The 16,216-nt window shown below is 38.3% G+C and overlaps 1 protein-coding gene across 4 annotated transcripts in view; it reads left to right on the top strand.

Annotated features, from left to right (window-relative positions):
* The window catches only part of NRXN3 (neurexin 3), a 1,138,093-nt gene that overhangs the window by 947,699 nt on the left and 174,178 nt on the right, over window positions 1-16,216 (top strand). For all 4 annotated transcript variants that reach the window (XM_059689087.1, XM_059689077.1, XM_059689096.1 and 1 more), the window contains one exon: window positions 35-206. In XM_059689087.1, the coding sequence (XP_059545070.1) occupies window positions 35-206 (172 nt within the window). The remainder of the gene's footprint in view (window positions 1-34; window positions 207-16,216) is intronic.

Below are 16,216 nucleotides of genomic sequence, written 5' to 3'. Positions count from 1 at the left end.
TGATAACTGTGCCTTTTGTGTTTCTCTCTTATAGGAACAGGGGAAAATTGGAGTTGTCTTCAATATCGGGACAGTTGACATCTCCATCAAAGAAGAGAGAACCCCAGTAAATGATGGTAAATACCACGTGGTACGCTTCACCAGGAATGGGGGCAATGCCACGCTTCAGGTGGACAACTGGCCGGTGAATGAGCATTACCCAACAGGTACATGTTTTACTCTCAATGACCGTATTCTTTTTTGCTCTCCCATTCTTCTAAATGGTAATTTTCTCCTGACCATCATTAAATCATAAAACACTGAGCATTAAGTGTACATATCTAGCTTTTGTATGAGAAGATAAATTATTTCTTTAGGTCTTGGTCCAGTGTAGGGAGCTTCTGGAGACTTACTAACTATGCACTGAAACACTGTCAACCCAACTGGCTCATACCAAGTCAATTACTATAGGATTTCCAGGGCGCTGAAAATGATGAGAAATGCCTTAGGGAAGGTGTGCCATCTTTATCATGAGCTACTGTTGATCATCACGAAATAGTTAATTTGAGAGCAGGGATTTTGTGGTACTATTTAGTTAGGTACACATGGCCAGAGATTGCAGTAATACTATGAAAGAAAGTTTACTAAACTTGAATGGTTGAATAATAAGTCAGGGTAACAGGGAAAAACTAAGGATGGCATTTCATTCATTTGGTTGACTTTGCCAATTTTTTTTTTCACTAACACTAAGCCTACCTTAATATTCAGAGATTGGTCCTAAGTAGGGGTTTTAATAGCAAGCATTCTGGTGTGGGAGGGAGAGGGGTTAATCATCTGTTTAAATTTTATAGTCAAGGAGCATTTGCCAACAAACTCCAGAGCCAGATGGCTGAACCAAGGGCAGTGGGAGGGAAGGTTGCCTTCTTTAGAAGAGATCATTTAAATAATCCCTTAGTTTTCCCTCCCATCTCTCACTTCTCCCAGGAAACAAACAAACAAACAAACAAACAAAAACCCTGATAATAAATGTTTCAGGAATGGAAAGGAAAATACTTTGGCTAATGGCCTTTGCTCCACAATAGTATTATTACCTGGTGGATGCAAGAGAATAGTATAGAATACTGAACTTTCCATTAATGTGGTCACAACGCTATGCCTGGCTATTGAACTCCTACACTCTGAGCTCCCCATAATTTCCTCACTTTTATCCCCTCACTTCCTTTATAGTGAGATGTACATAGGGATGAGAAAGCCAGAAGCACATTCTTGGAAATGTAAGAGCTGTTTGGCTATTAATAATTGTAGCTCAAGGATTTTGAATGACCTGAAGGCTGTGATTATATTTTCCTGCCTAACTCAGCATTATTTTTTAAAGCTAATCAGAAGTAACTGTGCTACTGGGTTTTCCCCCCTAAGAACCAGTCTTCCTATGTCTTATTTTAGAATTATGGGAGCACCTACAAATAGCACACAAGACTCCCATGTTATTGAAGCAGAAAGCCCCACCTGCCCCTTATCTACCCTCTCAGTATCCAGTTCAGCCTTTGCTGGGAGTCCCTTATCATACATTTAGCACTTTTGAAATTAAGTCACAAAAATGACCTTATGAGATTATCTTTGAGCCTTGGAAGAGAGCCAGAGGTGTTAACAGCCACTCTGAATTTTTATCATCATCCAAATTCACTAGACACCAATAGACCTGATCTTTAAATGCTTCTTGCTTAAACTCTGTGGGGTGGGGGTTGCAGGAAAATCAAAATAGCTTGAGGTCTTAAAAGCTGTTTATTTTCTCATAGGAAAAATCGGTCTCACTCCATGCATGTTATCATTGGCCCTGCCTGTGCTGCTGTAGGGTTTGTTATGTTTTTATTAGGAATTTCAAAGATTTCTAAATTGATATTAACCACTTGCCCTGAGCCAATATAGAATCTATGAGTTTGCTGCCAAGCAATGAAAAAGCTCTTTGGTGGTAATTTTAAAGCCACAAACATATAAGGAGACCAGTGACCCTTGCTGTGTGCCTACCTCTTTGTATTTTTAGTTCCAAATTACAGGTTGCTTCCTATGTTTTCAAAACAGAGAAAAAGCTTTATTTAATGACATTGCTTCACACTGAAAACTGTCATTACTAGTAACTGTTGGTAATTGTTATTTACTAATAATAAGTATTATTGTAGGACATGAGGCAGTAGAGTAGCTGTAAGTATGGGCTTTGGAGGCAACTGGCTGGAGTTGAGATGCTGGTGCTATTCCCTGGGAGTCTAATACAGGCTGGATTAAGATCTTGAGATGCTCTAAACACTGAAATATTTGGTGCCTCTCTCCACATATAATTCAAAATACCACAACACTAAACTCTAAGTGTGAGAATCTAACAGGTCCGATTTTTCTCTTCTGATGATCACCGTAATGCTTTCAAAATATATCAGATTCTTTCTCCCCACCTTCTAATTTTTTACTCTTTTTTTCTTGGTTCCCTAAGTAAGTGCTTATTTTTCCTATTTTGTGATCCACTTCCAAATCTTAGAAAAGTTATTTAACCTCCAGAATAGTTGTTTCCTAGTCTTTAAAAAATGTTAGTAGTACTAATACTTACTTTCCAGGATTACTGTGAAGATTAAATGATTTGAACACATGTAAAATACTTAACATAAGTCTGGGTCAATTAGGTCAATACTCAATAAATGTTAGTTATGAGGATTTCCAAACATTTGGGTAGCATTTTTTTTTACTATTATATATTCACTTATACAGATTTCTTCATTTTGACTATTAAGTTGGGTAGGGTAGGTATCCTTTTTCTACTTTTCAAATTCTGCCTCTCCTAAGGTCACAGAGTGAATGAGGGACAGAAGAAAAACCAGATTCTCCTGTTCTCAACTAGACAGATTTCCACTATTGCCCCACAGCAAACTAGGGGATATTTTTAAATTGTGTTAATAAAAGTGAGCAACGTTTTTTGTGTCATCATAGGTTTATTCCTTTTCTTAAAGCAGTGATTCTCAACCTTCCGGCCCTTTAAATACAGTTCCTCTTGTTGTGACCCAACCATAAAGTTATTTTCGTTGCTACTTCATAACTGTAATGGTGCTGCTGTTATGAATCATAATGTAAATATCTGATATGCAGGATGGCATTAGGCGACTCCTGTGAAAGGGTCGTTCGACCGCCAAAGGGGTCGCAACCCACAGGTTGAGAACCGCTGTTAAGCATCATATTACAAAAGAGAGTATCAATAACCACACATACATGGTTATTCTGAGATGTAGAGTTGGAAATTCTCCTTTAAAAAGAGAAGTTCTTTTAGCTGTGCTACAAGACTCATTTGTAACAAGTTCAAACTAACCTGACAGCAATGGCAATGTGCTTCCAGGGGCAATTGAAAGAATACTGAGTATTTGAAGGAGCTCCCACTTTACTCAGTTGCCTGGATTGGAAGGTGCAACATTATAGTTTCACACTCCACTCTTCCAAGCCGTCCTAGGAGTGGCTCACCTTTGAGCTTGGGTACCTTACTTTCTCTCCCACCTGCTTTCCTGTGAGACTGAAAGGACCCATTTAACAAAATTGAAAGCATCAGTAGAGCAATCCAGTCATGTTTAATTAATCTGTATTAAACCATAAGAGCAAAATACACCCTGTATCCGGGCACCAAAAAACAAAGCCACCTGGAGACAGTTTCTAGAAAAGTATTGCATTCTCCTTTTTCTAAGCTATTCTATGTTATCGATAGTAATACATAGAAAAAACCACCAAGAGGAGTTCAATGGTATTATTTGTCTCTTGCTAATGTTTAAAGAAATATTGGATAGTTTCTATGGAATATTCACCTAAGTTTTCTTATTCTGAAGACATGTTCTCTACAGGTCCCTGTGTGCCAGGGTGAATGGGTCAACTCCAGAATCTTCTCATGGGCACTGATGGGAATTTATGTGGCTCTACTGAAACATCCCACTGTGAAATATTTATAAACTAGCTGGGGGAAGGATCCAAATGAAAAAAAAAAGTTCTGTAGCCATTGGAATCTTATATCCATTAATTCTGAGAGGTAGAACTCAAAAACACCTTCTTTCTTTGAACCTGGAAATAGAAAGGCTAAGGAACAGGAGGTGGAAATAAAAGTAGAATCAGCCCCAAGCTAGCACCCAGACACTGACAAATGTTCTTTATAAAGCCTCTGATTACTTTCTTGACACAATGCAGTGGTGGGCAAAGGAAAGGAAGGTGAGAGGTGAGCTGAGCCCGAGAAATTAATTTTAGCCCCAGCTCAAGGCCCCCTAGGAGGCTGGGCTACCTGGGATGGTGAAAGATCCTCTCCCTCCATGAGTGGGTGGCTGGTTTTGGCATCAGGGTTTTAAGAAACCTGAGCACCATGCAGTAAGGGGATTTTCAAGTCAGAGCCAAGTTTCCTGGAAAGTGAAGACTGATAAGCAGCTCTGATGTGTAGGACTTTCCATCTTCCCATCCAGATGGTATTCAGGAGAACAGCATCTCCGTTGTTTGTTTGTGTGTGTGTGTGTGTTTTTTTTTCCTCCTTGAAACTGCAGTCCACATCAGGTGAAGTGCTCTTGACTGGAATTCCCTTCCTGAGTCAATAAAAAGCCTACTGATGTTCTAAGCTAAAATCCCTCTTGACCACCCAACTCTGAACCTGAAAAGAATAGAGAACTGGCTCCTCTTCTAGGCCCTAGATTAGAAATATCCCTCTTTCTATTTGAGCGTATCAAATTCCACAATGCCTTGTCTTTTGTTAAAATATGATTTTATTGATTTTAGAGAGAGAGGAAGGGAGAAGGATAGAGATGGAAACATAGATGAGAGAGAAACATGGATCAGCCGCCTCCCATATACCCCCTACTAAGGATCGAGCCTGAAGCCTGGGCATGTGCCCTGACCAGAAATCAAACTGTGACCTACTGTTTCATGGGCCGATACTCAACCACTGAGCCATACTGGCTGTGCAAAGCTTTGTCTTTATAGGCAAAACACATAGTGCTTCCTGCAAATCAAAGTGCTTTCATATGCTTTATTACACTTGAGCCTCACTCTATGCTATGAGAGAACTGGGTTTGCTAATATTATTACCACCATACCCATTTTAAGATTACACTATTGAGGCTCTGAGAGGCTAAATACCACTCAGCTTAAGGGATAGAGCCAAGATTCTCATTCTGATGCTCAGATCGGACTACCTCAAATTTCCTGCACATTTTTTTTCTATCTCTCAGAGTCATGCTTTGATTGACACTGACACTAGGCTTTTATATTTTTGTTCTGTTTTTGTTTTTTCATCAAAAATATTCTCAACCAGAAGTCCTTGCCCGTCTAGTTTAGTTAGCGTTTCTCAACCTTGGCAGACTTCACATTCTGTGCTGGGTAATTCCTTGCTGTGGCAGGCTGCCCTGTGCATTGTAGGAAGTGTAGCAGCATCACCAATTCCATCAACTACATGCCAGCAGCATCTCTCCAGGACCAAATGCCCATGGGGGCGGGGGGGCGGGTGTGCAAAATCATTCTCATTTGAGGGTAACTGAGTTAGAGAACGTCTCTCATGTTCAAACAGGTATTGTCCTTTTATAGTTTTGACACTGTAGAGGAGGATAAGAGATATTTATTTGTCCACATGTCATTATTGAGATTTTAAAGGGTTAAAACAAGTCTATGTACTTGACACAATGATGACAAGATTTTCTCTCTTCTTCATTCTGCCTTTGGCTGCAAACACTTGAAGTCTTGCCAGATCTGAAACCCATATTAAAACAAGCCCTGTATACCTGCCCATTCATCCATTCAGTTCAGTGTTACTTTCAGCTCAACAGGAGAACAAACATAGGTAGTAGAATAAGAAGTACAAATACAAGCTATGAGGAAAGCCATCATTGCACAGGGTTTCCAAGACTGCAGAGATGTAATGGCGACTGGGGAGAGGTTACTTAATGAGTGTGTGTGAACATTGCTAGGTACACATTTTAAAACCATCTTATAAATAAGTTCTTCCACCATTCTGTCACAAAACATGTCCATTAATCAGGCAGACCAGGGCATCCCAAATATTAGCACTGCCAGACAGTAGTTCTTTCCAATTTGTCAGGAATGAATAAAGATTAACAAGTAGGTGAGCTTCTATTTCCAAGGGATTTTCACCTTGCTGGGGTTGGACTTTGGTGTAAAAAATGTTTTTAAAATATTTTCATGCCCTAGCTGGTTTGGCTTACTGGATAGAGAGTCAGCCTGGGGACTGAAGGGTCCCAGGTTTGATTCCGGTCAAGGGCATGTACCTTGGTCACAGGCACATCCCCAGTAGCGGGTGTGCAGGAGGCAGCTGATTGATGCTTTTCTCTCATTGATATTTCTAACTCTCTATCCCTCTCCCTTCCTCTCCATAAAAAACAATAAAATATATTAAAAAAATAAAATATTTTCAATAGTGTGTGTGTGTGTGTGTGTGTGTGTGTGTGTGTGTGTGTGTGTGTGTGTAGCAGTGTTCTTTAACTTGACTGCAAATGAATTTCTCCTGGTAACCTTTTTTTATTTTTTTATCCTCAACTGAGGACAAGTTTAGAGAAAGGAAGGGGAGTAGAGAGCAAGGGAAGGAGGGAGTGAGGGGAGGAGGAAGAGAGACAGACAGAGACACATTTATGTGAGAGAGAAACAAAGATCAGTTGCTTCCTGTATGTGCCCCAACCAGGGATTGAACCTGCAATCCAGGCATGTTTCCTCACCAAGAATCGAACCAGCAACCCTTTGGTGCACAGGTCAATGTTCAACCAACTGAGCCACTCAGGCCAAGCATCTCTGGTAACTTTTAATAAACTGTGGATGCTCAGACCCCAGTCCCATGTCACCTAATTTAAATGATCTGGGATGTGGTCCATAGATGAGAAGCAGCAGAAGCAACATCTGGGATTTTCTTGAAAATGCAGAATCTCTGCCCTGGCCTGTGTAACTCAGTTTGTTGGGTATTGTCTTGTGCACTGAAAGATTGCTGGTTAAATTTAGCCAGGGCACATGCCCAGGTTTCTGGCTTGATGTCCAGTAAGAGGCATGCAGGAAGCAGCTGATCAATGTTATGCTCTCCCATCAATGTTTCTCTTTCTCCCTCTCCTTTCCTCTCTGTCTAAAAGTAAATTTTTAAAAAATGCAGAATCTCTGCCCACCCTAAACCCACTGAATCAGAGTCTGCATATCAACAAGATACCCAGATGATTTGTATGCACAATAAAATTTGAGAAGCACAGGTCCAGGCATTAATATTTCTTAAAATCCCATGGTGATTTCATATATATCTGGGTTTGAGAATCACTGATATTTAGAGAGCTAACAATGTGTTTTTTCTTCTTTTAGACTGTGCTGTTCAATATAGTAGCCACTAACCACATATAGCCACCCTTGCAAGGTGTTTGATAAGACTGAGGCGCTAAAGGTATATTTTTATTGTGCAGTTGCTATGTCCTAGGCACTGAGGGATTTAAATACATTGTCTCATTCAATTCTCAGATCAGCTCTATGAGACTGGTGGCTGGTGGCTGGTGTTGAAGAGAGTAGAATAAAAATATGCTTTCTCTTATTATCTCTTGCCTGTTTTACATAATGTAAAATTTTATTTGCATCATTAATAAAATAACAGGCATTTGCCTTCATACTAGTATACCTTCTGAACTCATCTCATGTATTTTGTCATTGCACAATCACTGGGATAATACCTTCACTCCATTCATGGGCTGGTTGTCCCAGAGATGCGGAAAATAGCAAATGCTGCTATCACTCAGCCAGCTCATCTAGATGGTGATGGCTGCCCTCTGTTGGGCATTTACTACATACTCCCTGCTTCATGTACATTTTATTGAGCTGTGACATAACCCTTGAGGTCAGTGTTAGTTTTATTCTCATATTACAGATTAGGAACAGTCCCAGAGATCTTACAGAGTGAGCAGAAATGCTAAAATTCCAAGCCAAGACCACCTGGCTTGACAGCCTGGGTTTTAATTGCATTCTGCTCCTTTCACAGATTCCGTTTGGTACCCTGGAACACTGGCATACCCCAGAAATTCTGATCTTAACCCAAATCTGGATAATTTAGAATTTTTCTCTCAAGTCAAAACTCTGATTTCTGCCACATTAGAAGTCAGCACTTTCCTGAGCATTTATGATGGCTGCCTTCCTCCCCATCCTCAGTTAGGCCTTTGGGGACTTTGGCAGCCTCTTTCCAAACATAATCCCATTTTACCTGGTAGCACCATATCTGAGCAGAAGGGAAGAGCTTATTAGATGGAAGTCTGTTTTATGGTCTTGCTTGGGGGATGGGAGAGTGATGAGAGGGTGTTTAGTATTATTTTATTTATTTATTTATTTTATTTTACCAGGCACATCTTTCCCTTCTGTGAATTCCCAGCCATGTGTAAATAGCCTTGTATCTTACCAGTTAAATACAGATGCTCTTCGACTTACAATGGGTTTACATACTAATAAATCCACCATTAAGTTGAAAATATCGTAAGTCAAAAATGTATTTAGTGCAGTTAATCTATCAAATATCATAACTTAGTCTGGGCTACCTTAAATGTGCTCAGAACATTTACATTAGTCTGGAGTTGGGCAAAATCATCTAACACAGTGAATACACTATAGAATATCAATCATTTTCCCTCCTGATCATGGGGCTGACTGGGAGCTGAGGCTCACTGCCAATGCCCAGCATCACAAGATAGTATCTATTGCATATTAATAACCTGGGAAAAGATCGAAATTCAAAGTTCAAAGTGAGGTTTCTATTGAGCATATCACTTTCACATTTTCATGAATTTGAAAAATCTTAAGTCAAACCATTATACGCAGGACACCATCTATATAATCACTGCTATCAAATCTAGAGCCATTCTCTCCCTGCCAGTGTCTCTCAGAAGCTGATAAGCGGTTAAAGGCAAAAACTGTAGTCCTCACCTGGCCAGTGTTGCTCAGTGGTTGAGCATTGACCTATGAACCAGGAGGTCATGGTTCAATTCCCAGTCAGGGGACATGTCCAGGTTGTGGGCTCAATCCCCAGTGTGGGGCATATAGGAGGCAACCAATCAATTATTCTCTCTCATCATTGATGTTTCTATCCTATCTCCCTCTCCCTCTCCTTTCCTCTCTGAAATCAATAAAAATACATTTTTAAAAACCAAACTGTAGGCCTCTGGCTAATGCTAAAATTAAACATAATTACCCAGAAGAAAAAAGACTATACCTTTCACCTTGAATAATATTAGCTTAAACTTGTACGGGTCTACTTATACATGGGTATATTTTTCAATAAATGCTTTAAATGTATTTTTTCTTCCTTATGATTTTGAAAATAACATTGTCTTCTCTCCAGCTTACTTTATTATGAGAAGATTGTATATGACATACTGGTATATGTACAAAATGTATTAATTGGCTATATATTGTCAGTATGGGTTTTGGTCAAATGTAGGCTGTTTGTAGCTGACTCAAAAGTTATACTACATGCACTTTGGACTATATGAGGCTCAGCACCCCTCATCTCCTCACACTGTTCAAGGGTCGACACAGATGTGTGTGTGTGTGTGCGCGCGCGCTTGCGTGCACTCACACACGCACTCATGCACATACATGTGTGTAACAGACAGAGACATCCTATAGAAGAGAAGAATATTTGGGAGAGAGGGAAAGGAAGTCCATCCACACATGGCACCTGGACATAAGGCACATGTCCCTGAGACATTAAGCTGAAACATGACTCAAGGTTATTTATAAAGTTATTAAATAACACAAAAAGGAGTATGTTATAATGATGAAAATGCAAGTCAGTTAACATGCTAGAAACTATATAACTAAAGATGTTATTTATCCAGAATTGACTTGTGAACAGGACAGTGCTTTTGATCTAGAGGGTTGTTAAGCAAAAGAATAGTTTTTCTGGAAGCTTCTATGAGACTTTATAAGGTGCACAACTTTGTCTTGGGTTCTGGTTTATTTTTTGCTCATATTTAGTAGACCACTTTGGTATTCATAGGGGAAGGGGAACTTTAATAAATTTAAAGGCTCATGATAAATATTTATTTAACCATAAGTTAAATATTTTACATGTTATTTCTAGTAGTCTCAGTTAAATAAGTAATGAGACATTTGAGGGTTACTTCTGGGTACTATTTAAGGAAACAGATGTTTAATTTCTATGAATAATGAGTATGTTTATATTAAGTCAAATCCATGGAATAATGCTTTCAAGATTAGAAATACAAGGTAGTCACCTTCTATGTGATTTTTAAAATTATACTCACTTAAGATAGTGTAACATAAAAATACTAATAATATCTCACTCTAGGTAAGGCCTCTGTAATTACACAAATTCTTCCAAAGTAAAACAATCATCAATATTGCATAATGTCTAAGCTAGGCTAAGTGAATGACAAGTTTTGCTTGCCCTGTTGTCACAAAGAAGCTCCAGTTTAGGTAGTCAATAAAATAATTCTGGGATGCAGAATTTGTCTGTAATTATAAAAATCTAGAATTATTATCCCAACTATAAAATGCAATTCCCCTATGCAATTTCCCTCTCCCACCTCCCCTGCCCCCTGAATTTCCATGAACATCAAACATCCTAGTGTCCATGCGAGAGCATAGTTTTATTGATAGGAAAAGTTTTCAAAGTCTTCAATTTAAGTTTTGCACAAGGTTTCAGGGTCCCTCTAGTTAGTTAAAATCTAAAAAGCACATTTAGCTTCTTGGAGAAAGGTGGTACCTAAATATCCAATACAAATAATATATATCCACATACAGTATGCCATTTTAATTCTGTAAAGCACAGAGGATAATGAAAGGCGCTCTAAACTGTAAATCACTCCATCGATTGTAATCATATTGCAGCTCATCTCAAAGAGATAAAGCTTTCCACTCTTCTAAAATCCCAGTCAATACCCCTGCAGGTTTAAACAGTGGGGAGGAGGGTCAGAGGAGGAAGGAGAGGGTGAGTCAAGGACAAAGAGGCACTGCTTGTCTTCAGTTCATGGGGTTCCTGTGCACTGGATTTGATTCCCAGTGGTGTTTCAGTTTGCTCCATGAAATGCACTTCTTTTCCATGTTTTACTTCTACAGCCTACAGTAAGTCTCTGATGCTCTGTGTGGGCCTGGGTAGAGGGGTTTGCCAAATGCCCATGGTTGATAGACAGTGCTGCATAAGAACACGTAGGGACTAGTTGTGTAAGTGGAAAACAATTCAAGGCAAAAGCTAAAGGTTATATCCAAACAAATCATAGTAATGAATAAATTGATAATGGGCCAGAAAAAGTAATTATATTGCACTTCCATAAAGCAGAAACACTTTAGAAATCTTTTGACTAACTGGTGTTGCCTTTTATGCTTAAAAAAATGTTACTAACTCCCATCCCCATCCCCATCAGTGAGGTTGGTTTGAGGGGGGTGATCTGCTTATGCAACCATTCATTCAGCACTCAACAAATATTTATTCCAAGTCTATTTTACATGTGAATCCATGCTGGTGATGGGTAGGTGATGGAAAATAAAACACAGCCCCTGCTTTCAAGGGTTTTATGTTCTAGTGCAATAGAAATGCATGTACATCAACAAGATAGTTTTAATTCTTAAATTTTATTGTGCAGTTATTAACTACTAGGCACTACTCTGAGTTCCTATATTAAATATCCCCAATATACCTAAGAGTTAGAGACTAATTTAATCATCATTTTGCAAATAGGAATATGGAATCTTATAAGATCAACTTTCCCAGGGTCATAAGTTAGTACATGAAGACCTGGACCTCAAGCCTGTATCTCTTGGAGGGCAATCTTAATGCTCCATCCAGTGACCTATACTATATTGTATCTGTAGTTCCAAATAGTGAAAGAAGGTGGTTTTATTCAGGTGAGATCTAGGTTCAAAGGCACACATAAGTTTCTTGCCTGAAATTGGGCTGTACCTTGGGGCCTGCTAGGTCAATGCTAACAAACTCTGCTCCCAACCTAGACATACACAATCATAAACGGTGACATGATAACCTACACCTTTCCCACTGAGGGAGCTACTGGGCAGGCGTTGTTCATACACTTGTTATTTCACCTAATGTAATTTTCCCTATGGTTTTAGCATAAAAGTATATCAATGTCCCTGCTTTATAGATGAATAAGCCAAAGCTCAGGGAGTCTGAGCACACATATTGCAGTCACAGGGCCAGAGAGTGTCAATGCTGGGATTCTATACAGATTTATAAGTTCCTATACTTTCCATGGTTTCCCAGGAGCAGACCAGTTTGCATTATGTATATAGAGCTCACATTTATAGGGTTGACAGATGTAAATTCACATGCAAATTTACTATTGTTCCCCATATCCCAATGCATGCAGCTCACGTTGTAATCACATTATTAAACATTCACAAGAAATGTGCTTCTGCCCGATCACAATTGCCAGTCTAGATGTTTAATTAAACTAGATTTGTTTTCATTTTAATCACATTATAGAGATGTGTTTTTCTAAGAGTTAAATGGTGAAATCTTCATTTTAAATGCCAACAAGAGTCTGAGATCTGTAAATCCTGGAGAAGGGGATGAGAATGTTATAGCATAGCCTAGCAGAGAGGATTTTAGGGAAATAATATTACTTGATAATAGGTAACACTGGTACAGTACTCATTTTGTGCTGGGCTCATGGATTATCTCATTGAAAAAGGGATCATTATTCCCATTTTAGAGATGAGAAAACTGAGTCTCAGAGGTATTAAGTAACACACTCTCTGGTATCATACAACTAGTAGGTGATAGGGCCAACTTGGATTTGAGTATACACACGGAGACCCTGATACCTTTATTTAGAGAAGACTTTTTTTCTAAACAGCCAAATAATAAAATAGGATAGGATTTTCAAACTATAGGCCTTTCTTACAATTATTTAACTCTCTGTTGTAGTGCAAAAATGACCACAGACAATACATAAATGAATGTGCATAACTATGTTCTAATAGCATGATTTACAAAAATAAATGGTGATGAGTTAGCTTTGTCCCTTGGTTGTAGTTGGTGGACCCTTGATCTAGATCACACATATTTTGAAGCCTATAGCTCTGTTTTTATGCGTTGTCTCATCTCTGCTTAGGATAAAGAGAGCAAGATAATCTCTAGGTAGGTGGGTTAAATCCCAGAGACACAGGCAATAGTACTGCTAAGTAGACTAACCTACACCCACTGTTGAGGTTAATTCAGGATAAAGAAATACATAAATGGGACAGGCAATCCATTTACCTGTGCTTATATAAACGAATAAAAACCCAACTATACACTGCTTTCCTCACTGAACACCGAAAACATAGATTCAATTCCATCTTTATTTATGTTATGCCACACATTGCTTAGAGCAAGATTTGCAAATAACAAACAGAAAGCATTATTATTTCTCTAGTTCTGTTACTTCTACTTAGTAACTATAACTTGCAGCGATCCAAATTTACTTTTCTTCTCTCTCATTAGGGAAGTTAACATACTTCCCTTTTTAATTCATGGGTTGTTATTAGCCCCTGGCTCAGCTGCCCTAGCCTATTCTTTGCCCTTCTGCATAGAGGTGCCAACTAACTTCTTAGAATTTATATTTTCTTCTACCTGCCCCCTGATGTCTGTCTACTAAGTCCCAGAGAACATCCTTTTCATTTTCTCAGCATTGGCTTCCCCTGACCTCTTGATGACCTGCTTGAGCTTCTGGTCCATTCCTACCATTGATCTGCCATTATGAGGGTGCACTCTCCTTGAATGTGACTCATTCTCAGAGACTGAATTTCAGAGATTTTAGAATCTATCCCCCTATTCATTAAAGGAATAAGAACCAGATTATGAGTTTTTACAGGTGTGTATATGCACACAAGCATTTACAAGTTTAAAATGCATATTTAAAAATTAAACTAAGGCAGACTAGATTTTGTATATAAAGAATAGTGGTTCTTTCACAATTTATGGACCTCAATATTGGCTATAATAAAGTTGTCAATCAAAAGGCAAAGTTTCTACCACTAGGATAGAAAGCATATTTTACCAGACTTGATTCAAGTAAAGTGGCCACAGTTTTGTTACGCCGCCCTGCACCCGACACACACACACACACACACACACACACACACACACACACACACTTTTTATGAGTCAAACTTCCTATACAGTAGTGCTCAATAAATTTTAAACAGTACAGTTGTACTAGTATTATTGGATACTTCTTCTGATTTCACTGTCTGCATATACACAATGATAATGTACACCAAGATAAAGAGCATCCTAAGTATTAAAAACACATGTTTGTGTTAAAAGCAATAGGAAAATATCAAATGTTTTATTATGAATAATTTCTAAAATTTTACTGAGACATTTTTCTTTCTTGAAACAAAACTGATTTTATTAAAATACTTTTATATTGCAGAGGTGATTCTCTGTAGGTCTCAAACGATAGATCTCTCAGTGTACTTAGACAAGATGATGAAAGGGATGAAGGAGCACATTTAGGCATCCATGAAATTAAAAAAAAAAACTAAGTATAAATCTAACGTAAATATAATGGAAAGTAAAAATAAATCTAAACTCTCAGACAGGCAAGGTTTAGAAATACTTCATTTTTAAACCTATATAAAACCGTGGTGAGATGCTGTTGCCAATAAATTCGGAATTTATATGTGAAGTACAAATTGAAATAGAACCAAATGCTTTTAGAGTTTCAAAATGAATAGCTGGATCTTTTGCTGAATTTTCTGTGTGATAAGGATGGAGCTGAACCTCCAGGAGAAGTAAAGAGGAAGGTAATACGTGGAAACGAATATATTGTTCTCCGGGAGCAGTTGAGATCTCCTGGAGGAGACAAAGCAAGTGAAATATAATAGTCTTGCTTCATTTTGTAACTTTCTCCCACTATGGCTGCAGAAAATTTTGATCTCCAAGTGGGTCCATAAAGGGAATTTTGAAATACTCTTAACAGATCTGTTCTTGAAATAAGTCAATTGAACTGAGTGAAGTGCTATGCCAACATGTTGACTCAGAGTTCTGACCAACCAAGATCCCAGACCTTCATGACAATTCTCTAGTCTTATTTCCATTCTTAGTAGTTTTTCTTTTTCATTCTCAGTAGTTGTATGCAATTTATCTGCAACACTTGCTCCAAGCCCACATTCCTAGTGATCTGGTTGAAATGCAGTAGTAGTTACAGATATCTTCGAGGAACACATAGGCCAAAACATTGATGAACTTTTTAGCCAGGGAATCCAGCTCATTCGGTGGCTGCATAATTATATAGCTGCATCATTCTGTCAGGTTGCAGTGGCTTTCATTTTTTTCTGGTTAAATAGGATAATCAATACAAGTGTACTTTCTGTCTCTTCTGGATTTGATTCCTTGATTTATGCCACTCTCCCCACTGCAGCTACATGAACAAGCTCTTAACTAGAGAGCTGGAGAGTCTGAGCAATAATTGGTGTACCTTCAAACCTTACTGCCTTTTGGAAGTGAAATAGCTGATGAAATCACAATTGACACAGCTAACCTCTAGGTACAGAAGCAACCCTGGTGACTACATTCCTTTGTTAACAGAAACAATTCAAGTGCTTCTCTAAAAGTATATCTTAAGCATTGCCTGGCTGGTGTGGCTCATGTTTCCATCTCTCTATCCCTCTCCCTTCCCCTCTCTCTCTCTAAAAATCAATAAAAAATATATTTTAAAAATAAAATTATTTTAAGCATTGACCACTGTAAGTCCCTGTTCTAGAAACTGAATAATAGGAATTGGATCATTATTCAATCAGAATATATTAAAAATAAGAGAATACATAAACAGGAGATCTACGTATTTTTTACTACTCACTGTGTCTAGGTTTTTCTTTTTTATTCAATTGAATGTATTGGGGTTACATTGGTTAATCTTATATAGGTTTCTTTTTTGAGTTGCACTCAGAAGTAAATCTCTGAAAAATAATCTTTGGACAGCATCCTTGCATTTTGGTTAGATGGGAAGTGTCAATTTCTGTTTAGAAGCCTAAACACTTGTAAGGATTTCGATGTGATTATATAAGCTACTATCCCTGATATCAGAAATGAAAACGTAAAACCAAGAAAAGTACATGGTCTCCTCTCACTTGACTGATTCCTTGTCCTAATTACAGTGTGTATTTACTAAGGTTCTAAGTGCTTTTTGACAAGACAGCAATGTTGTGTCAATAGATATGGCATGATCTTGAGTAGGCAAATTGAGTCACTCAA

This window comes from Myotis daubentonii, chromosome 1 (assembly GCF_963259705.1).
Source record: "Myotis daubentonii chromosome 1, mMyoDau2.1, whole genome shotgun sequence".
Lineage (NCBI taxonomy): Eukaryota > Metazoa > Chordata > Mammalia > Chiroptera > Vespertilionidae > Myotis > Myotis daubentonii.
The sequence above is the reverse complement of the archived record's forward strand: the minus strand, read 5'-3'. Positions and strand labels throughout refer to the sequence as shown.